General features: G+C 35.5%; 2 protein-coding genes and 1 pseudogene across 3 annotated transcripts; 1 reads left to right on the top strand and 2 right to left on the bottom strand.

The window, feature by feature from the left end:
- Positions 1-11,480: 11,480 nt before the first annotated feature.
- LOC143576986 (squamosa promoter-binding protein 1-like) lies at positions 11,481-13,618 on the top strand. The gene is made up of 2 exons (XM_077060946.1): positions 11,481-11,948; positions 13,298-13,618. Exons 1-2 carry the CDS (start codon positions 11,683-11,685, stop codon positions 13,404-13,406), a joined length of 375 nt encoding a protein of 124 aa, XP_076917061.1. The 5' UTR covers positions 11,481-11,682; the 3' UTR covers positions 13,407-13,618.
- A 517-nt stretch (positions 13,619-14,135) lies between these two features.
- On the bottom strand, positions 14,136-16,734 carry LOC143577000 (mitochondrial arginine transporter BAC1). The gene is made up of 8 exons (XM_077060956.1): positions 16,645-16,734; positions 16,459-16,548; positions 16,226-16,327; positions 16,036-16,140; positions 15,866-15,964; positions 14,705-14,893; positions 14,520-14,618; positions 14,136-14,437 (listed from the first exon to the last, which is right to left on the bottom strand). Exons 1-8 carry the CDS (start codon positions 16,678-16,680, stop codon positions 14,303-14,305), a joined length of 855 nt encoding a protein of 284 aa, XP_076917071.1. The 5' UTR covers positions 16,681-16,734; the 3' UTR covers positions 14,136-14,302.
- Positions 16,735-18,406: 1,672 nt separating this feature from the next.
- LOC143576985 (glyoxysomal processing protease, glyoxysomal-like) lies at positions 18,407-26,817 on the bottom strand (annotated as a pseudogene). The gene is made up of 14 exons (XR_013143033.1): positions 26,629-26,817; positions 26,521-26,567; positions 26,286-26,427; positions 26,135-26,191; positions 25,410-25,472; positions 24,796-24,939; positions 24,308-24,415; positions 24,049-24,151; positions 23,136-23,221; positions 22,955-23,049; positions 21,609-22,176; positions 20,301-20,472; positions 18,815-18,906; positions 18,407-18,742 (listed from the first exon to the last, which is right to left on the bottom strand). The product of XR_013143033.1 is annotated as a glyoxysomal processing protease, glyoxysomal-like (transcript).
- Between the last annotated feature and the right edge of the window lie 610 nt (positions 26,818-27,427).

The raw sequence follows: 27,427 nt of genomic DNA, 5'->3' as shown, positions 1-27,427 counted from the left end.
CTTTTGCAAAACCAACCGAAGATGTTGCTCATGCTCGGCCTTGGTCTTAGAATAAATCAGAACGTCATCGATAAACACAATCACGAATTTATCCAAGAAAGGCCTACACACCCGATTCATTAGATCCATGAAAACGGCGGGTGCGTTGGTTAAACCGAAGGACATGACCAAGAATTCAAAGTGGCCATAAAGAGTTCGAAAAGCAGTCTTCGGAACATCTTCATCGCGGATGCGCAACTGGTGATAGCCAGAGCGGAGATCAATCTTGGAGAAACAAGAGGCACCTTGGAGTTGATCAAAGAGGTCATCAATACGCGGTAAGGGATACCGGTTCTTAATGGTGAGCTTGTTCAATTCGCGGTAATCAATACACATGCGAAACGAACCATCTTTCTTTTTAACGAACAACACCGGAGCACCCCAGGGCGAAGAGCTAGGGCGAATGAATCCTTTAGCGGTCAACTATTGAAGTTGACTTGCCAATTCTTGCATTTCAGCGGGCGCAAGACGGTAAGGAGATTTAGCTACGGGGGAAGCACCAGGGACAAGATCAATACGAAACTCGACTTCACGAGCGGGAGGGATACCAGGAAGATCATCAGGAAAAACTTCAGGGAAATCACGCACAACAGGGATATCGCGAAGCTTCTTCTTTCCTTCATCGGGTTTAACCACATGGGCTAAGAATGCAATATACTTCTTCCGCATGAGTCTTTGGGCTTCGGCGCAAGACATAAGCTTAAGACCACTGGAGGGTTTCTCGCCATAGATGTGAAGATCACCGTTTTCTCGAGGAATGCGAATCAACTTCTTGGCGCAAATAACTTCGGCGCGATTCTTCGAGAGCCAGTCCATACCAATGATAACATCAAAGCTTCCAAGAGGCATGGGGATGAGGTCGATCAGAAAATCGTTTTCGTTAAAGTTAAGCGTGCAATCCTTAATCACGGAGTTAATTAAAACAGTTTCACCATTAGCCAATTCAACTGAAAAATTTTCTTTTAAATCGCTGCGCGGTCGCGCAAGCTTCTGCTCAAACGCGCGAGAAATAAAACTTCGATCGGCGCCAGTATCAAAAAGTACAGAAGCATAAAATCCGTTAAGCAAAAATGTACCGTTAACTACGTCATTATTCGCTTGCGCTTGGTGCGCGGTTATATTAAAAGCTCGGCCACGCGCCACTTGGTTCGAAATCTGGTTCACCGGATTCGCTTGTGTAATCTGAACTTGTAGTCTCGGGCAAGCGTTCCGGAAATGACTGGGATCACCGCAGTTAAAGCACGATCTGGGTCGTGGGTTTTGGTAGGTTGGTTGTGGGTTCTGCGGGTAGACTGGTGGTGTTGGCGCAATTGGATTGGCGGGAAGAACTCTACAGTTTTCCGCCATGTGACCAGCGCGGCCACATCGGTGACAAAGTCGACACGGGGTTTGGGTTGGGTGGTGAAATCTACAGGTTGGGCAAAAGGGGTGGTTTCCTGTGTAGGGTTTCTTAGTTGGCGGGGCAGGGAGTGCGGGATTGGTTAGGGCATAGTTATGGACTACAGGAGGAGTTGGGTAGGTCGACAGTGGGTTAGGCGCGTAAACTGGAGGTTGGTAGGTAGGTTGCTGGACAATGGGCGGGTTGGTAAGCGCATAGGCTTTGCGCCTGCGCTTGAGGTTGTTACGGTTTGAGGGTTCTGGTTTGGTTTCTGTTGGTTCAGGGGCAGTCTTGGTGGGTTTGGTCTTCTCAGTTCCCCGCAGGAACAGGGTTCCTGCTCTGACATGGTTGTCGCTGAGCACAGCGGCCAACTCGATGGCGTCAGAGAGGGTTGCTGGGTTTCTGGCCCATACCGAATCTTGAATTTCCATGGGGAGACCCCCAAGAAATTTCTCGATGGCTCGGCGGGAAGGGGTAACAAGGTGAGGGACAAGCAGGCTTAGTTCATGGAAGCGCGTCGCGTACTCGCGCGCTTCGCCACTGTATTGCTTAAGATTCCAAAATTCCTCCTCCAGGCGCTTAACTTCGTTGGGAGGGCAGAATTCTCGCGTCAGAATTTCCTTGAATTCCTCCCATGTCATGCTAGAAGCAGCTTCTGCGCCACGCGCATGGGCTACTCCATTCCACCATGTAAGCGCTCGGGATTCCAGGACACTGGAAGCATATAGGGTTCGTCTGTCTGGAGGGCATTGGGTATGGAGGAAAGTGTTTTCTATTTTCTCAAGCCACTGGAGCATCACGGTGGCTCCTTCAAGACCTGTGAACTTTGGAGGGTTACCCGCGTTAAAGGACTTAATGTTATAACTGGAGATGTTTTGGCTCAAAAATCGAAATATCGCGAAATAAAACATAAAACCATACGCTGCGTCTGCGCAAGCATATTTATAAATAACGAGTAATTAACAATAAGCGCGCAAACATGAGATTTCTCTCATGCGCGAGAAGGGACTCTTAGGTATTCTAGGCCGTTACGTCTAACCACCTATCCTAAAGTCAACCTGGCTCTGATACCAATCTGTAACACCCCGACCAAAGGCGGATTATACATCGGGGCGCCACATATTGTTTCATTACTCGTGACACTATTGGGTGTCAATATTTAATAAATATATTCATTCGCGCACGCGCAACGTAAACACAAGATAACATAAATCAACATAAATCAATATATTATAAGACAAAATATTCGAACAACAATAACTTGTCTTGATACATTTTAATCTAGGTCCAAAAGTAAAAACGTCCTACGTGTCCACAAGCTCCAAATGTAGCTACAGCAAACCTGAACATGTGTTAAAATAAAACGTCAAACACTTGCGTGTTGGTGAGAAATCAAGTTTAATACAATACATAGATAACAACAAATCTGCGCGCAACACGTGTATGTCTGGTGTTTAACAAGGGTGTAATCAGATTGTGACCAAGCCTAAATAGATCATAGTTCATAGTTCAATCCGTGCTCCCAATTGAGCACAAAAACGAGAAAACATCTGTGCAAGTGTAAAACAAAGAAAACCGTAAACGATAGGTCTCCCGTGTTCATCCAATGGATCCATGAAAACTTCGGAATAGGCCGAACAAAGCGGTTAATGATACACACATACAAATAAACAGCCAAGTAAACGTCCTCAACACATGGGATACTGCGCGACTAAAGTTCATAAACAAGTTTAAGACTCAAAGTTTGTATGAACACATGAACATCCCAAAACATTAAAACTAAAAAGGGATTAGGTACGAGATTACTCACTTGATAAATGATGCGGTGAAAGATAAAGCAAGAACCAACTTTAAACAAGCACAAGTTAACCTATAAATAAGATTATTGTTTTAATGATTGGTTTTAAGTCTTGATTATAAGTTAGCATAATTAATAAGTAACTTAAACAAATTATTATATATTATAGATTACCGGAAAACAGGGCAGAACAGGAGAGACGACGAAGGCAGAGAGAGGAGGCGGCAGAGGAAGAACAACGGCAAGGAGCAAAGGAAGAGAGAACAGGAGAGTTTAAGTGCTTTGTGTGTGTAGTGTTAGGAAATTAACATTATTATTTATAGGGAAACCCTAGGGAACACAATCCCTAGAAAAGGGGAAAAGATCTCCAAAAAGTAAAAGATTCCAAAAGCAAAAGATATCAAAAGATATGGCAGCTGCAGGGGGCAAAGGAAAAGCTGACAGGTAACAGTAAACAGGCATGGGCGGGTCAGATAAAGGTACTGGTCAAGCATGGAAAAAGCAGATCTCAAAAGATAATGTCAGTCACTTTTTCTGCCAACCAATGGGGTTGGTGCGCATGCTGCGCCGAAAGTAGCTTTTCAGACATAAGGCAGGTCAGGTCAACAGCACAGGAGATAAGACATCCCAAAAGTAAACGGCTAGATTAAACAGAAGAAAAGACTCAAGACATAGCGCGAGAAAGCATCGAGCGCACGCGCGAGGGCGAAGGCAGACAGAGAACAGTCCACAGCGCGCCGCGGGAAGAACTAAAATCCTTAGCGCGTCGCGGGAAGAACTACCATTCTTAGCGCGTCGCGGGAAGAACTTCCATTCTTAGCGCGTCGCGGGAAGAACTACTGTTCTTAGCGCGCTGCGAGAAGAACTACAATTCTTAGCGCGCTGCGAGAGCAGTTCGCCTCGCGTATCGCAGGAACAACTGGTCTTCGCGCAGGCTTCCTTGTAAGGAGTCTGGCGCGTGGAGCTGCGCAGACAACCTTAGGCGGGAAGAAACAAAGGACACAGAGAAGAGGTTCAAGGCTTAAGGGCGGAACAACGACAAGAGAGAGAAAGAGGCGGGATGGCAACAAGAAGGAAAAGAAGGCGGAAAGAGAGAAGAAGAGGGACGGGACGGCGGAAAGGAAAATATATTATTATTATTAAAAGTAAAGTATAAGTATAAATAAATATTAAATCATAAAAGAAAGAGATCGGATCGGAGAAACGGGTACCTGGGTCGGGTCGGATCGGGTCAGATGTCACATAGTGACGGATTTATAGGACTTCTTGTTGAGTCACAAATAACTGAATGCTGAGGATATGTTATTCCTGAAGACATGTCTGGATCAATTATCCTTCTGAAGAGTTCCAGAGCTATGTCAGGATCATGGATCCTCGGTATTTGGTGTTGTTAACGGTTGTTTCTTATATGAAGGCTGATATTTATCAAGTGTAACGGCTCAATGACGTGGTCTACCTATAATCATGCTACAAGGCGCCTCCAACACGTGGTCAATAGTGAAGACTAAGTTAGTGGGAGTAGTGCCATAAAAATAGGAGTTAGTTAGCCTTTATTTTTATATATATTGAGATTATGATCAAAGTTAGGTCACTTGTTCACATTCATTCACTGCTTACACTCGTAAATACTCTGTCAAGAACTCTCTAGCAGTTCATACACACACACACTTAGATATTCTTTGTAATCTTTGATCATATCTCCACCTTTGTAACCCGATTTTTACCATTAATAAACTTGACGGTGATAATTTTCACCGTCAGGGGGTTTTTTGTGCCGGAGATCACGATAATCATATACTCGTCGACCAAATGTTACCTTGTTGATCATTGACTAAAGTAATTCGACCAAAGATTATCTTATTAATCCTTGACCGAAGTTATTTTACCAAAGATTACCTTGATAAGTTTTGACCGAAGTAAGACTATCTTGGGTAAGGGCTTTTTCCCTCGTGATCAAACCTTTGTGTTCACCAATATTACGGTTACACACTTGTCATTATCATGCTCAGTTCCGCCATTTCAAATGGCGGAACACCTAAAACCCCAAAAAAAATTTCTCTCTCCTATAAACCATTACACCCTTTTAGTATTTCCTATTTATAAAATTTGAAAGTTACAAGTATACCATTCAATATCAAAAGTGCCATTGTTTTAAAAAATATATGCATAGCTATTGCTGTAAATGAAATAAATCGAAGTAGACCTGGTTATGTATGTCCCATTATAAGACTGAGGGTAGTGGGGGTGAACGGGGGGGCGTGATCCATGTGGCTGCAAACGTGGCTCGCGAACACCACTACACCTTTCATGTGATCAGGGGCGCGGACGAGGGGGGTGGCCGGGACCGCGGGGCCTGAACGAGGTTTAAGTGTTTGAGTAAATTAACAATTAAGCCCCACTACACCCTATGGGATTTGATCCAGGGGCTTGATCACGAGCCACGTCAGCGCCTACGTGTCGTAAATATATTGGATCACTTGAGGCTTAATCAAACCCCACTACCCTTAGCATAAGGTTTTATTGGACAAACGTGCAGTTCATAAACACTTTATCAAACGAAATTTCATGTTTGTGTTCATTTGTTGGATCGGATAGTTTCACTTAAATCACTAAACATTCACATTTCTGAACATTCACGAAAACATTTTTTTATGACAGATTATGAGATGAACTTTCGTGTACATAAAGCACATCATATTTGACTAAGATTACATCGGCACGTAATACAAGTTTATCGCAAAAGTACATTTAGAGTGTTTTAAATTATCATATTTAAAATTTTATAAGAGAAAATCAAAAGAATAGCATTTTAAGTATGTATTTATGAACAATTACTTTGTGCCTTATAAACGTTAAATTTGCACGGTTAATTTGTTCAAAGTGCCTATATTAGTTGTACACATTGATGTGATTTTATGAATTGTAACTCTGCAAGAGAACGCTGATTTCGCATTTTGTAATATAAATAAAGAAGGTACCGGTGATACAAGTGATGACGATGAGCCTTCTAATGACGGTAATCATAAAATTACGGGTGATGATGAGAAACGGGCAATAATAAGGGTAAAGAGGGTCATTACTCATCTAGATTAGATTAGAGACCACGTACATTATCAATTAAAAATAGTTGGGACCATAAATGTAATTTACTACATTTTAGTAACATAGTTACAATATGAAAATACGAGATAACGTAACTATTCTTATAACTAACTCTTACTTAAATGGGATACTTAGAAAATAAAACAATTAAAATGGTGAAAGTCTCGTTCCCAATTGTATTCATGATTTCATGATCTTCTATTAAAAAAATAGAGAAATAAATAAAAGCTAATTGGTTAATAATGGTTGGAGAACACGTCATCTGCTTACGAAGTTTGGGTTAGTAGTTTGATGTCCAAGTCATGGCATCATTTCTTTTCACATTTCGGTAAAAGTAGTAGTTACACATGTTAAGTAATAAATTATAATAATAAATTAATAATTATAAATACAACTTTTTACATTTTTAAAGTTTATGTTGAAGATTTAAAGTATTCGAATAAAAAAAATTAAGTGAAGTTTTTAGAAGGGGAATTGTTAATAAATAGACAGTATTGCAATTTTTGTTTTTTAAACATAGTCAGATTATAGACCGGGCCATTTAAAAAGTTTAGTTACACTGGTTGTCCTTTTACACGTATAACACTTTTGGTTTTTGTCGTTTACGCTAGCTGGCATCCAAAAATCCCGTTAAGTCCTCGCATGTATAAGACATATGAGGGTATCTAGGTAGTTTCGCATATTTTTTTACTTACAATATTAAAAAAAAACTTATTAAATCTAATAAAATTTATTAATAGGCGATGGGCCCTCCGGAAAACACACTCACCACGTTGCACTCCAGCACCACCCCTTTAACCACCGTCGAAATTCGGATACGTTTTCAGATATTGTAAGCTACAATCGGAAATTTTCGAATATCCGAAACTCTTCATTTTAGCACCCCTACCCTATATACCAGACCTTATATGTGATAACTTATATACTCAATCAAACAATAAACCCAAACCGTTTATTTTAAAGTACAAATCGCCACAAACCTTTGTTGGATTTGATATTCCTTGTATCTCTCAACGTCGGTTTCACACTTTCATTTTAATGTAAACAAATATCATGGCTCAACATCAGGAATGTGAACATATGCCCCGGGTTCTAGGCAAATGATGTAAATATTTTATGGGGTTTGAATTTTTTTTTAAAAGAGTGTTTGTGAAAAAAAATATTTACTGAAAGAGTGTTAGTTGAGAAATATTTACCAAATTAATGTTTTACTCAATTAATGCTAGCTTCTCACTCTTAATCTCATTTGAATAACTCCAATTAATTATACAATTGTTGAGTTAATAATCTTATTTACCATACTTAAATTTTTATAACCATTTTAATCATTCATATTTAAAAAAATACTAATCTATATAATATATATAAACGAAGACATAAAAATCATACGTGTCACGATGTGGTCGTTCCCCCTTTTTTTGGAGTCACCAGATTTGCTTGATTTTTAAATGGAGGCTTCTCATGCATTTGACCCGAATTCATGGGTTTGGGTCTTACCAAACCCAGATATTCCTTAAAAGGGTTATAACATCTCATTAAATTAAAAATTATTTTCATCAAATTATTTATGTAAAAATCCTATAAAATAGAATATAATAAAAAATAATATCTTATTTATTTTAAAAAGGATATGTATATTATTTAAATTAAAAAACCAATTTGATAGTAAAAAAAATAAACGGGTCTTGGGTCTCATCAAACCATAAGTATATTATTAACTTTCATAAATATAATTTATAATTAAAAAACCAATTTCATAGTAAAAAAAATAAACGGGTCTTGAGTCTCATCAAAACCATATAGCTTTTAAACCAGGTTATAACATCTCAGTTATTTGTGAAACAATTTATCATCAAACCATAAGTATATTATTAACTTTCATACAATAAAAAAATATAATATAAAAAATAAATAAATATTAGAACAAACAAATATAAAATAACCCCCGTAATACGGGGGATAAAAACTAGTAATCTATAAAAAGAACATAAGAAAGTATTTTATTTATTTATCAATATTATTACTTCGTACAGCTTTTTTTTTAATCTACATGTAATTTAAAATAAAAATGAAAATCTTAAATATGTAATATATTTTATAATTTTAATAAACAATTACAAATGTTGACTAATCGTTATAGTTTATTTTTATTATCTTTTTATATGATAAACTAGTTTTTATCCCCCGTATTACGGGGGTTGTTTTATATTGTTTGTTCTTATATTTGTTTATTTTTTTAATTTATATTTTTTATTGTATGAAAGTTAATAATATACTTATGGTTTGATGATAAATTGTTTCACAAATAAATGAGATGTTATAACCATGTTTAAAAGATATATGGTTTTGATAAGACCCAAGACCCGTTTATTTTTTTACTATGAAATTGGTTTAGGGTTTAGGGTTTAGATATTTATGAAAGTTAATAATAAACTTATGGTTTTGATGAGACCCGTTTATTTTTTTACTATCAAATTGGATTTTTAATTTAAATAATATATATATCTTTTTTAAAATAAATAAGATATTACTTTTTATTATATCATATTTTATAGGATTTGTACATAAATAATTTGGTGAGAATAATTTTTAATTTAATGAGATGTTTATAACCCGTTTAAGAAATATCTGGGTTTGGTAAGACCCATACCCATTAATTCGGGTCAAATGCATAAGAAACCTCCATTTAAAAATCAAGCAAATTTGGTGACTCCAAAAAAGGGGGAAGCGACCACATCGCGACACGTAGGATTTTTATGTCTTCGTTTATATATATTATAGATATATTACTATATTAAATTGAACCCAAATTCTATATGAATACATATAAATGCTAATGTTTAAACTATAAAATGTGATTCTAATTCGTCTTTTAGGTTTATTTAATTCATAAAACCTAACTTTTTTAATCATAAATTAAGCTGGTTAAATGGGCTAACCTGTTAGTCTAACATGAACCTACATATATGAGCTCGATATTAAACTAACAATCTCCTAAGAATTAAACAAACCTGCCATATTCGTGTTAAGTCTATATCATGTTAGAAATGCACGCCTCTAAATAGGTGCTACTTCCTAATCATTTTTTTCAATTTTGATGCTTGAGTTGTCTCTTGTCTCATCCATCGTTATAGTTTGAATATTTATCGAAGATGTAGTAATATGCAAAACTTATAAAAATATAATAAACTTATATCTAAACTTTTATTGCACAAAATTAAAGGACAAAAAAGTTTTCTTTCAAAATCATCAAATAACTAAAACTAGAATTTTTAAATGATATAATTCATAATATTTTAACTTTAACTCATTTAAGACTTTTATTTGTTTTTTCAACCACGTAGGTATGAAAAGAAGCATATAAAATAAAAATACTGATTTAAAAAAATAATATTCTTTTTGTTGAGATTATATATTAGAATCCATATAATATAAAAGTTATTATACTTTATAAATCATAACATGATATATTTTTGTATTTCAAAAAATAAAATAGCAGCTAGAAAATGATAAATTAAAAATTAATTGCCTTTAAAAAAACAATGAAGTCAATAAGTGTTGGTAAATATTTCTCAACCAATGAGATTAGGAGTGAGAAGCTAACATTAATTAAGTAAAACACTAGTTTGGTAAATATTTCTCAATCAACACTCTTTTAGTAATATTTTTTCCACAAACACTCTTTTAGAAAAAAACTCTTAATTGTCATTCAAAAAAAAATAAACAAATAAAAATAAGAGTTGAAATTTTCAAATATCATTCGTGTAAATGAGTATATGGTTTTGGATAATTAGACTACATATCACCTATTGTCATTGCCATACCCGTATTCATGATTTTTTTTATCAAACTCACACCCAAGGTTCACTATGCATTACCCCCCATTCTCCTCATCATCATCCATGTAAGCGGAATAGAGTAAAAATCAAATATAAATATATGATACTATAAAAGTTTGATTGCTCTTGTCAATGATAGCAAATTTAATATTATCACACGTTAAGTACAGGGGCGGACCCACGTTATGTGAGTCGGTGTTCCGGGACCCAAATGTTTTTTAAAATTTGCATAGAGACAGTATGTTAAGTTTTTTAAGGATCCCATAAAAATAAATAGTGGGAATTCTTACTATCAAGATTAAGCTTGGTGTAATGGTAAATTTCTAATCCACCAACTAATAATAGGACATAGGTTCAAGTCTTGCCAAGACCTATGACTTAAAGGCTAATATGCAAGGATAGTTGAAAAGAAGGTTTGAGTTATTTATTATGATATTGAATTTTATTATGTTTCTGGTTTTACCGACCGACCCAAAAATTTGTAAATTCCAATTTTAGTCCATCAAAAATCATCTCCGTCGATACATTTTGAATCGTGCCGACATATTTCGATAACCAGTGAGGTATTGACACGTGTAAAGGTGACCCCATTTTTTAGTTGAAATCTGCCTGTGCCGTTATTTTTTAATCCAAATTCATCTCATCAAAGACCATGGTTTTCCACTTAAATTTGTCTGCCACGTGAGTTTTCAAAAAAAGATATATTTGTGTTTTATTGAAATTCATCTCCCCGAATGCATTTCAGGTGAATTTAATCTTCTCAGATGATTTTCAAAAAAGTATGAAAAAGCCGATAATTTTCCAGTCAATTTAGTTTCCTAAGATGATTTCCAAAAAAGTTTGAGAAAACCGATAATATTCCAGTGAATTTAATCTCCTCAGATGATTTTCAAAAAAATTTTAAAAAACCGATGTCACCCACCATCGCCACCGCCACTATCGCCCACCGCCACAAACCATTGCGCCCGACCATCTCCACTGCCTCCCACCACCACCGGCCACTATTTTTGCCCGCCGTCCACCACCACCACCATCACTATTCCCGACCATTTTTATTTGGTTTTATCTTTTCCTGCCTACCAAACAATACAAAGTAATAATTTATTTCATTCTCACATACCAAACATCTCAAAAGTATGATAATAATCCATTTCATTCTCTTATTTATTCCATTCTTCTGTTCATTCTATTAACTTATACCAAAAAGACCCATAACGTTTATTAAGAATGGAGAGCACCTATGACCTCCAAATGTAGTGTTCAAAAGAAGAAATATAGTGGTAGAGTGACATAACTACATTACATCACTTGAAATAATCGAATATTACAAAAATAGGATACAGGTGTTGGGATTTAAAAGCATGAAATATCCTATTTGCTAAAAAAGAAAAATATATTATATTACTTCACATCAAGGACCACATTCTCTAGTTCAATAATAGAATTCCATTTTGTGGAATAATAATCTTGTTTTGTATTTATATATGAAGACTAGAGAGTGTATTGAGTAGAAGGGTATTGAGGGTATGGATGACAAGTTTATAAGTGAGATGATGGAAGAATGGATGGAGGATGACGATCATGATGACGATGGCGGTAGGAAGAAGGGTATAATGGGAAAAAAGAGTTCCGGTAGTAGTAGTGGTGGGTTTTGCCAAGTAGAAGACTGCACAAGTGACATGAGTCGGGCCAAAACATATCATCGAAGACACAAAGTTTGTGAGTTTCATGCAAAGGCTCCAACTGTTGTCATGATCGGACGCCAACAACGTTTCTGCCAACAATGCAGCAGGTGAACTAAACTAAATTCCTTGTACTAATTACATACAATTTCCTTAATCATTTTATTCACAACGTAACTGGTGTAAAAAAGTTAGAGTCGTTCACAAACTACTAAAGATCGACTTATGCAAAGCCAAAAATAAGTTGTGTTTAAATATGAATAAATAAAACCTTAATATGAACTCTAGTGACCATGCCTCACAATGATACTTCAATAAGTTTGTGATGTCAGTGTCACATAATTGTCTTCACATAACTATTTATACCATTAGCATAAATATATTCTACATTAATATTGTCTTTTGTGTTTAAATTTAATAAGTTAAATACTATAAACTGATAAATTATTAGTGTTTCTAAGAGAGATTTTTTTATATTTATTTTAATATTATTTTTAGTGTTTAAACTAATAAGTTAGAATATTGTCCAAAAGTGCTAATTCATTAATATTTTTATTAAAAAAAATGTCTTGTGCGTCCTGGCTTTTAGAACCTAAACGATTTGAAACGCTTCGCATCTTTTGAACCAACTATAACAAACTAAAATTATACATCAATAATCATATAGCATAACAAAAAAATTGTGCTCGAGCTTGAAAACTTTAGACATAGTACTCAAAAAGTGAACATTGTATGTGAGCGAATAAGAGGGTGTAGCAGATGTGTTCGAAGGGTGTGATTGAGTTGCAAATGGATTAATCATTCAACGCTTGATAACTTGGTTTTAAGTATGATTGGTTTTGCCATTCAAAAGGGGGTGGCGGTACTGCTTGTTGCCCGTTTACATGCCTTCTGTTGTAATTGGATCCTTTTATTATAATATGATTATATGGTTGATCGATTGGGTAGCAATACCGTAGTAGTCATGATTTGGGAGGGAGCTGCGATTGTTAGGCTTGAAGGTTGGGAGGGATGAGGGTAAAGGGAATGTTGTATTTTCTCATTCAGATTCAACTTGTGGCTGACCGAATAAAAGATGAACTAAACCATTCTGAGGCTGTGTTTAACTCAACCAAACACTATTAAAACTGACCGATTCAGATCTCAACTCTGAATGGTCCCATTCAGACGCAATGAAACACCCTCTAAGTTAAATAAGCGCTAAATACTGGACAAAGTGTCTCAATATTGGCCCGATACCCAACCCACACTCGCCTATAATGAACAAGGAAATAAAATGAACATATTGAAAACTAAACATGTATGAAGAAGCTTTATATCTATACATAATAAATGTCACTTGTCTCAATTATGAGGTTACAATTAAAAAAATAACCTTTCTTTATTTAGTATTTTTTTTATTCGTAATACATGAGTTTCTAACCTAGTTTGTGTAATACTATGCTGTCCCAATGTGCAGGTTTCACGACATAGCAGAATTCGATGACGCGAAAAGAAGTTGTCGCAGGCGCTTAGCTGGACATAATGAACGCAGGCGGAAAACATCGTATGGGGAAACTTCTGGATGATGGATGATAATACAAGGACATTACTGTCACCAAATAAGACATATATATGTAGTTGACAGGCTCCCTCTCTTCTGTCAGTCCCTAAGTATCATATCTATCTATTTCAGTTCATGGCCCACACTTTACTTAATAATAGCATTGCTGTTTGCTTGCTAATAAAGTAAAAACACCTTACTTTTGTTTATGTATTGTCCTATGATGTTATCTTGAAAACACACCAACCTAAATCACATTCTATGAGTGGTTAACCAATTTACCAACCAAACTGTTGATATCAAGCAAATCAGCCGGTTCAGAAGGTTTCAAACTTCTATGGTTCAGTTCACGGTTTAGAACTTGAAATTGGTCGAACCGTGTGCCTACTTTTGTTATTTAATTCTCTCTTGTAGGAATATGTGATTATGATTATGTCATGAACAATCTTTGCCATTTCACTAAAAAAACCAGGTTAGTATGAATTGACCCGAATCCGTTTTAGCCAATTATAAATATAACTCGTTTAACCTTATGAAACCAAAAAAAGCAAAGCCAAATTGACCCAATTGCCACCTCTATATTCTCTAGAATAAGCTACTCACAAGTCACAAATATGGGAAGCTAGTCAATGCAAAAATAAATAAAAACAAACAAATTAGGCCCGTTAACCATTAAGCAATGAGCTATATGAATTTAAATGAATATTCTACATCCAAAATCCCTCATAAAAAAAAGAAAAGAAGAGACAAAATATAGAAGATAGGAGTATAGCCGTATAGGACTGCAACTAACTCAAAATCTTAGCTAAAACTGTTTGGTACATCACTCCCCAGTCCCCGCGTTGATAACGAGACTGTCAAATTACAAGTATAACCTTGTGCAAAAATGTCAAAAATAAAAATTGTTTACCCGGGTTCATTTTAATCGCGTACAATTCCAAGAAGTTTTGCAGCCCCTTCATATGTAACAATTGCAGCAGCATTTGCAGGAAACGCCCGTGAAACTGTAGGACCTAAGCCCGTGTAGCATCCTCTAATCCCAGACCTCCTATAAATCTATAATAACAATTATGTAAATTATTTACCTTTTTCATTAATAATTTGAGCAAAAAACAATATAGAAATGTGAATATCTTACTGATTTCAGAATCTTGAAAGGATTTTTACTTAAATTGTTGTCTGGGCTAGTTTGAATGATAGTTTTTGCAACATCCAAAGGAAGAACAGCAGACCAAAACTGAAATAAGAAGACAGATTAGAGGACAAGAGGCAAAGTAATTAAAAAAGACAAAGAATATTGATTAATAATATTATGATGCGTACCGCTATACCACCAAGACCGCCACTCACGATTCCGATTCCAACATCGAGCAGATTTTTGTGATCAAATGAAGAATTTTTTAACTGTAAATGCAAAGAATGCCTTAAATACTCATATGTACTGAAAAATACAGCATTTCCAACGGCTTCCCTTGATAGAGTTGCCACGCCTCCTCTAAATAGGCCCTTAACCTGGTAATATAATTATTGCCAATAAGTCAATAAGTTCACAAGTTCAATTAGTAAGAGTATATAAGATATAAACCGATATAAGGTACTACACACAAATATATAAACCAAAACTGTATCCTCTAACATACCTGGGTTGATTATTTTTAAACAATCTAACGCTCCTTAAGCTAGAGCTTGTTTTATATGTAATCAATCCAAGGCAATTTACATCAGTCCTCGTTTCCTAAAATTTCACAACAAAACGGTTGCCACCGAAGGAAAAAAATCGACGCCCAGTTGAAACTGCTGGAACATTACTGCATGCTATCTTATTATATGCATGCCATCCGACGAGACAATATCCCTGTCAAGGTTCCATTTCCAGATCGAGATTCACATCATCTTTCGCTTCCGTCCTTTTGGGTGCGTCTATCTCGTTCATTGTTTGGATCCTAGTCATGATATGTTAGCTCCCAAAGCCCTCAAATGTGTATTCTTAGGTTATGCTCGTCTACAGAAAGGCCCTACAAATATTGCTCTCCTAGTCTCGACAGGTATTTCTGTATGGCTGATGTCACATTTATTATCATCAAGTATATTTCTCTGCTAATCCTAAAATCTCATCTCAACTAAATCATGTACTACCTCTCCGAATATTAACTCCCATACATGCCGAAAATATCGAGTCTTTCATTCCTCTGAATCCACTTTTACAAACCTATTATCGACGTCCTTCCCCTGCAGCTCTACCAGTCGATCATCCTCAAGATGACAACCCCCCCCCCCCAACCACCTATGCCCATGGTTGTATAAATCCCGACTATGTGTGCATATGTATATACTGATAATATACAAGGCTATATATAGATGAGATGAATATTCGTATCCTAAACTAAACTCTACGGAACACAACCCATTAACGTATTGGTTTTAAAAAATATATTAACAATCTAATAAACTGTCACTATGACAAAATAAGCACAGATTCCTTACCCCTTCAGTTTTGACGGTCTCTATCGCGCAATTAAGAGGACCGCTGTACTTTCGATAGGCTGGAACCACAGAATCAGTACCTTGAATTTGCATCCTACACTGGAAAAAAGCATGTCACAACAACAACTCAAGAATTACAGAGAATAATATTAACTTTTAAAAAAACTTACCTTCAGTAATTCCGATGGACACAATACAAAGCTGATAATGGATCCAGCAAAAGCTGCTGAAGGAATAACAATATGGGGCTCTGGCTTCCTGTTAAAATCTCCTCCCTTGAATAGCAAAAATTCAGGTAAAATGAAAAACAGAAAACTTATTATAAAAACATAATATGAAATTAAGTATACAAATAAGAACCTGCAGTGCTTGCTTTGTTTGGGAATAAATACCAAAAACAAGGGAACTTTCAATTGCCATTCCCACAAAAGACGGTGTAGCGCCTCGGTAAAGTCCTCGTACCTGGGAAAAAAAGCCATTCAACAATAAAAGCACATTAATACAAATATATATATATATATATATATATATATATATACACTCACACATACATATAATTACAATGCAACATTAGAGGTTGTAATGAGACATACTCCTTCGGTCTTGAAAATCCTAGTAGTACAGTGAAATCCATTCCTGTATTTGAATCCATGAGCTTCAGTATTATGTTTCTGAAGCTTGACCTGACAAATAATAATAATAATAATAATAATAATAATATAGATGTGATGTGAGTAAATAATGTGGATTGAATCAGAAGGTTAAGTAAGTAAGGTAACCTTGACAGTGTCAAAAGGATGGCCAACAATGACCATAGAAACACCAGAAACAAGTCCTGCTACATAATGCTTGTATCCTGAATTTGAATTTGGATTTGAATTTGAATTCTCTTCCATCCGATTATTATTATTATTATTATTATTATTATTATTATTATTATTATTATTTCACTTTCACTATTCCATCAGATCGGAAGGGAGTTGAAATCAAGCTTCTTCTCGGGCTCTGTTTCTTTCCTCTCCAGATTGGGTTTCAGTCTCTTTCTTTCCAAATACCCACTTTTTTTTTACTTTCTTTCTAAAGACCAATTGACCAAACATATGGTGACCGGCACGAGTCCGAGCTTCACTTATCGAGCTCAACCAGTTCGCCATCATTTATATAACTTTTTTAAAATATATATTTAACAATTATATTAATAATATATATATATATATATAATGGTATGAAAAAATAAATAAAAATAATTAAATGACATTTATTATTTTATTCATAAAATTATAATAGAAAAAAATATATAAAATAATTAAAATTATATAAAAAATAAATGATAAATAGTAAACGAGCCGAGCCCAAACCGAGCTCGAGCTTAAAAATCTACTCACGAGCCGAGCTCGAGCTCTATGCATGTTAAACGAGTCGAGCTCAGGCTCGGCTCGGCTCGGCTCATTTGCACCCCTAGGTGACACGACACTGTTTTGGGTTAGCGGGTTTGAATCAAATACTAATCAAATTAACGTGTTAAGCGTGTGAATCAGATATTGTAATTATATATACAAGCAATGTAATTACACTACATGCAAAATAACTACTTACATAATTACTCCACTTGTATATATAATTACACTATTTAATTCTAATTCGCATGTTTAGGACAGTTTTTTATTTTGTACGATAATTTTCCCCTTGGGTTAGCTAACATGACCCGTTTAATAATATAGGTTGGGTTCGGGTTACATATATTTCAACCCACTAACTTGCAATCAGTTAACCCTGACTTGCACAAATAATATTAGAGACCATGGCAAGTTGTCTTATTAAGCTAAGGGATGTATGAATGTGCACCATCGTTGTTCCTTCTCTCGTCTCCATCACCTTTGCAAACTTGAAAAATGAATCATATCCTCTTTGTGAATGTTCAAAATGGACAAATTACGGGGACCATCCATGTAATTAGTTCTAGTTGTAAACTAGCCAAATTCCCTTACGCATTACGTTGAGAATTTAACCGGTTCAGTTTGTTTAAAACAAAGTCGTGATACCAATAGGATACCAACGTGTGTTTTAAATCAATTGGAAACTATAAAACAAATACCTCTACCATTTCCGATTATATCAATATCTATGTTGTTCAGTCTCTCATGATGTATGATTACCATTTCTATTTTTGTCCTTCATTGATTATCAACACAGTTCATTGAGACGTTTCATCAAACAGTTGGGAGTGCATATTGAATCAAGCTACAGATTTAACATATATTGATCAGTTAAGCACAGAAGTTGCAAATCCCTATGGTACCAAACAATTAAACATATTGAATCATCAACCAAATTAAACATATACATCAAAATCCCAAAGAAACTGGCAATTAAAGATAAAGAAAAATGAACAAAATAAGATGCAAGCATAAATTGGCGTCTAAATTCTAGCCCTCGGTCTATCACAGAAGATCGTCTAACAATAAATTCCACATATACTTAGTTCCGATCTTCACACCCCTTGTACAATAATTCACATTTTTATATAACTTAAAACACATTGAAACACTAATGCAATATAATTCGAATATCAAGATTTAGAGTTGTTATACACTCGATTATCGAATACATTACAACAAATCACCCATTATTGGTATTTTTGTCACAACTTGCTGGGAAGAACTTTTGAAGGACCAAGACCCGTCTTATCAGGAGGTGATGCTTGTTTCAACGGTTTTTTATCGGCTATAAATTTAGCGAACCTGGAACCCTTTGGATCTTTAACGTCTTCTCCATGTGATTTGGGCTTAGGAGATACAGGCGGCATCAATGCCCATACTGCAGACATATGTTCGTTTGGTCGGTCAAGATCTTCCAAGATCGAAATATCCTTCATCTCTACATACAGATTCAACAATAAGAATCAGTCACAGGATGCAACTAGTTCATGCATGATGATAAGGAAGAAACCTTTTGAGAAGCTGAAAACAGGCTCCAATGCTGCACATGGAATGCTGAAGTTTAAATAAGGTATCACTGTTCCACCACCATGCCTAGCGTTGCTGCATCAACGAATTAAGATCTCATTAGCTTGCACAAAAGGCCGAATTTGCAGCTTTGACCATTTTACTTTTGGTGGTAAAGATACAATTCATGTTTGACCTCAACCACCGCATGAGTTAGTTATGTGGTTTTAAGCAGTTTGAACCGTGTTTTTTTTTAATCTTTTTCAATTATTAGTTTGCATTTTGCGTATTCCAAAACTGAAATACAAATTAATAAAGATTGAAAATAACTGAACCATACTTGTTCAAACGGTTTATTAAACATTCCTAAGAGAAGACTACAAATTGATATCGTTCATAATCACAATTATCTTCAAACTACGCGCGCACGCACACACACACACAAAGGTGATAGATATTGAAACTTTTAATGTTGAAAGGAAGTGAAAAAAGAATGTGTTACATTTAAAATATAGCTTTAATGTTGAAAGGTAATGAAAAAAGAATGTGTTACATTTAAAAATATAACATTTGAAACTTATAACGTTGAAACTAGGGCTGTAAACGAGCCGAGTCGAGTCGAGCCAGAGTGTTCTCGAGCTCGGCTTGTTTTCTTTATCGAGCTGAAAAATCGAGCTCGAGCTCGTCGAGCCGGACTCCTTTAATTTTTTAAATTTTTTTTATTTGTATTTTTTTTATTTTATATTTTACAAATTTTGATATATAAAATACAAATAATATAATTTTAACATACATATTAGATAAAATTTATTTATAAACTAGAGAATTTATAAACTTGTTAGTTTTATTTTCGTTATTTTTTATAAGGTTTTAGGTATCGAGTGACATAACATATGTATAATTTTTATTTATTTATTTCTTGGTATGATATTATTATATATAGATATTAAAATTTAGGGTTTAATCTAAACGAGACAACGACCCGAGCTAACGAGTCGAGCCACGAGCCAAGCTGACCCTGGCTCGAGCTTGGCTTGTTTAAAAATCGAGCCGAGTCGAGTCGAGCTCATTTAGAATCGAGCTTTTTCGAGCGAGTTTTGAGTGAACCACGAGCCGCGAGCTTTTTGAACAACCTTAGTTGAAACGGAATGAAAAAAAGAATGCCTTCCTTTTTCTTTGCTTACTTCGTCAAACATGAACACTAGTGGTATGGGAATAGCAGTATCGGTAAGAAAATTGAGGTGGCAATTTGGACTCGTTTAACTATAAATGGGTCTATTCGGGCTATGTTTTATCTCTAAAGGGTCAAACACACATAACAAAAACAATAGACTAACAGAAAGCAAAGCAGATTAAATGGGTCAAACGGGTCAAAAGTCACCCATGGTGTAATCTTAATGCATAAATTTTCCAGTATTAGTTTTATTCAAAATTAAAAGATAAGCGTTGAAATATCAAAATTTTGTTTTCATATTTGATAAAATGTATACCTTGTAACAAGACTGATCATGTGACCCTCTGAATTAAGAACAGCACCACCACTACCGCCAGGATGCACGGCGGCTGTCGTCTCAATCATTGCCGGTGCATCTCCTTGACCGCTAGACCTCCGTGCTTTAACTACTTTTGCTACAACTCCAACACAAGATGATGGAAGAAAGTCTGAACATGCCAAATTCATACAAAAATTGGTTTATAAGAAACTGAAGAGCCATAAATAGAGAAATCTTGTGGGTCCATACATGTCCATGTCATCAATTTATTCACCACACATTTCAAAAGGAAAATGCTCAACCATCAGTCAAATGTCCAAAATACCCCCCTTCAGCCCTCTATTGAAAATAAAATAGAGAACTTTTGCCAGACTTATATCAAATGTATAATACACAAATATGCAATTTGTACTTGAAAGCTTTCTACATATAAAATGTTGCAAATTTCATAAGCATAAAGTAGAGGCGTAAACGAGCCGAGCCGTTCGTGAACTACTTGGACTTGGCTCAACTCGGCGCATTTACGCCCCTAGCCCAAAGGAGAATATTTTATGAAAGTAGGTGTAGGTCCCCACGGGGCGTCGCCGATCGATACGAGATCCGCACGAGGTCTAGGAGTGCGGAATCCTCCTAGACTCGTTTATTGGTGTAAAGATAAAGAACACAAACACGTACACGAACAAATACAAGAACGGGATAAACAAATCTGCAGATTCTTATATAATAATAAAACACGTTACAAACCGTAACAAAACAGAAACACGACTGACCCGAGGTGAGCTCTACCTCGGGTCGTCTCACACGACTCTAGTCTCTTACTCTCTCTCAATAAACAAGCTGCTCAAACACACACTGATTTCTAGATTTATCTAAAACTAAACAAGACACAACTATATATAGACAAAACATTCACGGGCCTGGGCTTCAGTAGGCGAAGTTGTGCTAACTTCGCCTAAGGCGAAGTTGTGATAACTTCGCCTAAGGCAGAAGTTGTTACAACTTCGCCTATGGCGAAGTTGTTCTAACTTCGCCTAAGGCGAAGTTGTGCTAACTTCGCCTGTGGCGTTCCGATGGTCTGAATTGCATAGCGACGGTCACAAAATGCACCAACAGTAGGTAATTGTATTTAGGCCACACCACATGGGCCCATAGTAGGTTTGTCTAGGGTTTCTGGTTTGTTTCCTATATATTGACAGCACCCCTCTATTGTAATCACAAGAGTTCATATATTATTATTCCAGTCTCTTTTACATTAACAAAACCACAAGAACGGACTTCATAATAAAGATAAAATTTAAAACTTACCACAACGAGGTCCAAAAAGACCGTGACCCGTAACATAAACCTTTGATCCAGGAGCGGGACAAGTAAAATCCATAACAATAGGTTTTAGTTTATCAGGCACAAACTCAAGCTTCAACACTGCAATATCCAGAGGCCCTTTAGACACATAAACCACACTCGCGTCACACCAAATCCAACGCTCCATATAATCCACACGAACCCGTATATTTCTCTTAGATTGAAAAGCCAACGCCGTTGACTTTATATCTTTTGTTTCATTTGAAGGGGCGAAAAAGATATTTGACATTGTTTTATAGTTACTCTCATTGGCTGATGCTTTCTTAAACCTCCATGGTTCTAGAAGGTGAGCGTTTGTGAGAATAAGTCCACGGTTGTTGAGTAAAACACCGGATGCCCACACGCCATCGTTGATGGTAATGAGACATATAGAAAACATCGCCAGCTCAGCGGGGTTTGGATGGATTAAACGGGACCCGTTATCATGTTTCAATGGATGTTTCAAGTTGGTTGTGTTGGGTGATAAAAATCCAGTGCAGGCGGTTATAATGGCGTCCCATGGGATTACAAGCTGTCATCATAACCAGCTTTTAATATTTTTTAACAGAAACACAATTTTAACTTCTTGATGTCAACTGGGTCGGTTTTGGACTCGACCCAAACCAAAAACTGAAAATTCAGTTTTTGGGATTTTGAATACCATTCGGTTTCAATTTTTACAATCGGTTCGAATCATTTTCGGTTTTACCATTTGGGCTTGAAAAATTGGGTTGGTTTTGGCCTCAAACCAAGCCAAAAACTGAAAATTCGGTTTTTAGTTTTTGAAAACCGCTCGGTTTTCGGTTTCACAACGAGTTCGGTTCGTTTTACCATTAGGGTCATAAAAAGTTGGCCCAAAATAATGAACTTGGGCCTGCACTTTTGGGCCTAAATTCTTTGTTTATTAAAAAAATAATTGATTATTACACATTTAAATTCAAATCTTTTGGGCACACCGTTTATAAATTTCTTATAAATTACTTAAAATATTGATTTTTTAGGTTCGGTTCGGTTCGGTTTAGGTTTTACCATTTAGGCTTAAACTTTGGACCAAACAAAAAAATTTGACCAAAAACAATAAATTTGGGCCTGAAAATTTGGCCTATTTTTTTTAATGATTAATTGATTAATACACGTTTTAATATAAATTTTTTGGGCTGAACCGTTTATTAAATTCTTAACTATTACTTGAACTGATTTTCTCGGTTTCTCAGTTCGGTTCTGTTTTTGGTAAGCGAACCAAACCGTTGGTTCGGTTATTTCAGTTACGGTTCAGTTATTTTGGCTTCCATTCAATATTGTTTCATCACCTGGACTTCAGCACCACTACCCCTCTGTCTCAGTGGTCTTGTAAGCATACCAACAATCTCTGCTTGTTCCCCAAAAACCGGACCACCTTCCATTCCTAAATATATATACACACACACATTTGTGAGTAATGGGTCAAAATTACCACCTGTACATAGTTCATGAAAATATGTGTGCACACACCAGGAAGGCACCGAATGTCTGCCATCAACAATGAAGCTTTTGAGGAAGTTGGAGGGTAGCAGTTGGAAACATAGCCAACTGATATACTGCTCCAAGTAGCAAAGGGTATATATGTCAATTAATGTCACAAGATACCTTCACACAATCACACCATACAAATAACGCTAACACTGATATAGATATTGAAGATCATCTATCCCATACACGGTCATAAATCCAAAAAAAAAACACAAATTTACACCATAAAGATTCAACAAGGCATGTGTGTAGGCATGTAAATTAACTGAACGAACACAAAGGGGCATGTTAGTGTTCTTTCATTTAGCTTTAACTGAACAAACGATCAAACACGAACAACTAAACGAACGGAGTTTCTTGTTCATGTCTGTCCGTTAAGAAAATGACTGTGCTCGTGTTCGTTTATGTTTGTTCGTTAATAGTATAAACAAACGCAAACTAACATAACTGGATGTAGGTGAACATATATAACTGAGCGAATACCAACTAAAAATGAGCATTAACTTCATTTTTGGGGGCTTAAAAGCTTATTATATTAGACTAAACGGTAATGGATGATATTTCAATTTCATATAACTGGACTAAATTGTAACAGACCTAGAAATTTAAACGAAAAATAATGAACGCACGTAAGTGAACGTTCACAAACATAAATGCACTAACAAGTCATATGTCCATGTTCTTTCGTTTAACTAACTGAACAAAAACTTATGTTCATGTTCATTAGTTTATTAACTAAACGAGCTTCCTGTCGAACGGTTCACTGAACGTTTGGTTCATTTACAGACCTACATGTGGGTGGTTCAAAAAGGACTTTCATTGGAAACATTAAATAGTGCTTTTATGTGATCATAAAAACAACAAAAATGTGCAGAAACTTGATAATCCACATTACCTGTTACAGAAGTGAGCAGGAGACAATACACCAAATGGAGCACCCATCGCTAAAAGAAGATCGCCTTGTTTATTTGAGGGTGATGTGTTCAATTTGGCAGATCCTACACAAAATTATTTTCCACTCATTCCTGTGAATTATGCAACTGAAACAAAAACAGATAAAAAGCAGCAAAACCAGATTTAATGGGCTCTTGATTGATACGTATCACTGTTTCTTTATACACAAAACTTAAGGCATAGAAAAACAGAAAAAATACCTCAAAGCTTCTAGACGAAAGTTTCAGTATAGCAATTCGAGTTGTCAGTTTCCCAGTTAGGCTTGGTTCAATCGGTTCAAGTTGACTTTTGACTGTAGACCGTGAAGCCTGAAATAATCACTTAAAACATAAATATTCCTACAACTAAATAGGGATGTCAACTCGGGTCTTATTGTGTTTAACGGGTTAGAAACGACGCGCTTAGCACAAGTATCAAACATGAATACGACTCGTTTAACTACTTTATATATCATGGGTATAATATATAAAACAGTTTTACGTTTCATGTACCAATAAGGAGTAATGATGGGGCGTAGCATACTAATTTCAATTATTTAAAAAACTCAAACTTCACACTTTTTTTTATTAACAGGTCTTATCGTGTTTTAGACAGGTGCCGCGTTGACAGCCCTACAACTAAATAGATATTTAAGTATTGATTGCAAAAACTATACTATTTGAGGATTGGTGGAATGTTTGTCAAATACCTCCTTTTGTGTAGAATCAAAATATGATTGATGACCATCATTGTAAGAAGCCAAAGTCCAACCAACTTCCCAACCATGATCCAACGATCCAGAGGAAGCCCCCATTAAAGATTGGAGAGCCACGGACGAAGCAGGGATGTCGACCTTTATTTGCCATAAACCAAAAGAAATCAAACAGTATCTTGCAATGATCACAAATAAACAATATTTTGTAATAAATTTCTTGAGATAAACCTAGAGGTTACAAATGTGATTACAAAAGATATAATATTCCAATGGTAAATAGTTATCTTAACAAAATGATTTAGAAAGTTTTATGTGTTTCGTATACGTTCGGGAAGACTTTGGCCTGTTTTCTTTTCAGCTTACATAATTAACATGTAGAGATAAATATCGCCCGATGTAGGTTAACCCAAAGAAATGATACAATTTTCATGAGGAAGAGTATATTACATCCGCTATATCTTTTGGCATTCATATCACACTTGAAGATAAACTAGTTTGTAATTTCACTTTGATCTTTATAGTTACAGAGTGCATATTTTATTAGCAGTAATTTAGAACCAACAAATTTATTAGAAAAAAAAACTGCAGTAGAAGCAAAATGTATATACCAAAGCTACAAGTTCAGCAGGAAGCCAGTGATTAGTTTCACTGTCAGACTTTGTATCATTCCCCTGCACGAATAAACAAAAATGAAATAAATAGAGGTGACAAATGGGTCAGGATGGGTCCTATGGTAACGGGTCAAATGGGTTCTGCCAAAAAGGGGTAAAAAGTTTTAAACTTGTTCAAACGGAGCGGTTAGTTTGTGTTAGCTTAATAAAAAAAAACCTGTTATCGAATAAAATGATTTAGGAGGTTTTATGAACTAAATACACGTTAGACGAATCTTGACCCACTCAACTCATTTAACCCGTTATCTTGTTTTACCTGTTTGACGTTACCATGATAAAACATAACTTGTAACTAAATAACTATGCAGTTAATGCGATAAAAAATCGAATTTTCCGTCAAGGACAGGTATTGAGAGATTGGTTATCGGGGTGGGATATCGGTAGTTTTAATATCATGCAGAATTTATATATGTACATGTATAAAAGCGTACATATATATAATTATTAATAGTAAACTCAAAAGTGTCAATATTTGAAACATGATTCAATCGTAAGCCATCAAATCTTCCTCCGAGTCCACATCAACCAAGGCATCCAAAATATCGGTCAATATCGCCGATAATATCGGTACCGATATTTTGCTTGGGACCGATAACCGATATATCACCGATATTAGCTGCATAGGTACTAAATAAAATAAAAAGGAAAGTGATTAGTTTGACCTCTGCCATTATATCAATCTGTGCACCAGGAATCAACTCGGGTTTGACCTGGTCAATCTTATAAGAAAAAAAAACATATATACACAGAGTTACACACCAATAACTAACTAACTCTATAGCATAATAACAAAATAACAAAGTGAAGTGTAACCTGAGAAGAGATGTTAATAATATCCCTGTGTTTAGATGCAAGAAATGGTTCAATTATTGAAGCAACTGTTATAACCAATGAACCATGATCAAAACAAGTAGGTAATATGATTCCAGATGATGAAAGAGTGGTTGTTCCAGAGCTACAAATAACCAAAAAAATATGTTAAAATTAATAAATAATATAAAAAAAATATGGAATTGTTTGTTTGTTAGTTTGTTAGATAGATAGATACAAGTAATGATGGAAAGCATGTTTTCGCATCTTCAATCCTTTTGGGTCCTGTGGAAATATATATTAGAATCAAATTGAGTTAAGGAAATTGAATTGAATTGAAGCTGACCGGGCCTTGAATTCTGATCATGACGGCATAATTCCGGGCAACTTGAACAATTTCCGGCAGACCCATATTATTATTATTACTAATACCGACTGACTGACTGACTGACTGACTTTTAGTTCATCTTTTTAGTTGAGTTGTGTTTTTATCTGTCGAATGAATCAATTACTTGTTCATCGGGTAACCCCAAACCTCAGTAGACGGCGTCGTATTGTTTATGTTAATGTCAACTCCCACATCGGGCGTTGTATAGGCAAAGATGTGGATTTATATGCTAAATGGTTCTTCAATTTTCCTTTAACTTATTTTGATTGAATTATTCTATTCGTTCATATTCATTGAATGATCATTCTTTCAAATTAACTTTTTTTATTTTAATTTTTTTAAACTATTTTCGTATTTATGGTTTTTAATTTTTTCAAACTATTTTCGTAATTATGGTTTGTTTTTTATTTTAATTTTTTTCAAATATTTTCATAATTGTGGTTTTTAATTTTTTCAAACTAGTTTCGTAATTATGGTTTGTTTAACCAAACAAGTGAGAAATACAAATGAGGTACTATGCAAAGCCCAAATACAAATGAGGTACTATGCAAAGCCCCTTGTTGGGTTAGGGGGTTGGTAAAGTCGAACGTGCGTTAAAAGGTATGTAACCGAGTCAGCTGGTGGAGCTCACGTTGGTAAAATTTTTAATTAGCCTAAAAGAAACAATGTTGTAAAAGTATGTTTACAAAGCCGAGCATGCGCTAAAAAGGTATGTAACCGAGACGAGTTTCTTTAACTCCGACTAGTTACTATGGAT

Source organism: Bidens hawaiensis, unplaced genomic scaffold (genome assembly GCF_021521415.1).
Source record: "Bidens hawaiensis isolate Kalapana, Puna unplaced genomic scaffold, B.hawaiensis_p1.1 tig00028455_1, whole genome shotgun sequence".
In the NCBI taxonomy this organism is placed as follows: Eukaryota; Viridiplantae; Streptophyta; class Magnoliopsida; order Asterales; family Asteraceae; genus Bidens; species Bidens hawaiensis.
Note: the sequence above shows the minus strand (reverse complement) of the source record. Positions and strands in the feature narration are given on the sequence as shown.

Coding starts and splice junctions, on each gene's coding strand:
- LOC143576986 (XM_077060946.1), top strand. CDS start 11,683: ATGGATGACAAGTTTATAAGTGAGATGATGGAAGAATGGATGGAGGAT. Junction 11,949..13,297: donor TTCTGCCAACAATGCAGCAG/GTGAACTAAACT, acceptor CCCAATGTGCAG/GTTTCACGACATAGCAGAAT.
- LOC143577000 (XM_077060956.1), bottom strand. CDS start 16,680: ATGGTCATTGTTGGCCATCCTTTTGACACTGTCAAG. Junction 16,549..16,644: donor ATCCTTTTGACACTGTCAAG/GTTACCTTACTT, acceptor ATTATTTGTCAG/GTCAAGCTTCAGAAACATAA. Junction 15,965..16,035: donor GTCCATCGGAATTACTGAAG/GTAAGTTTTTTT, acceptor GCTTTTTTCCAG/TGTAGGATGCAAATTCAAGG.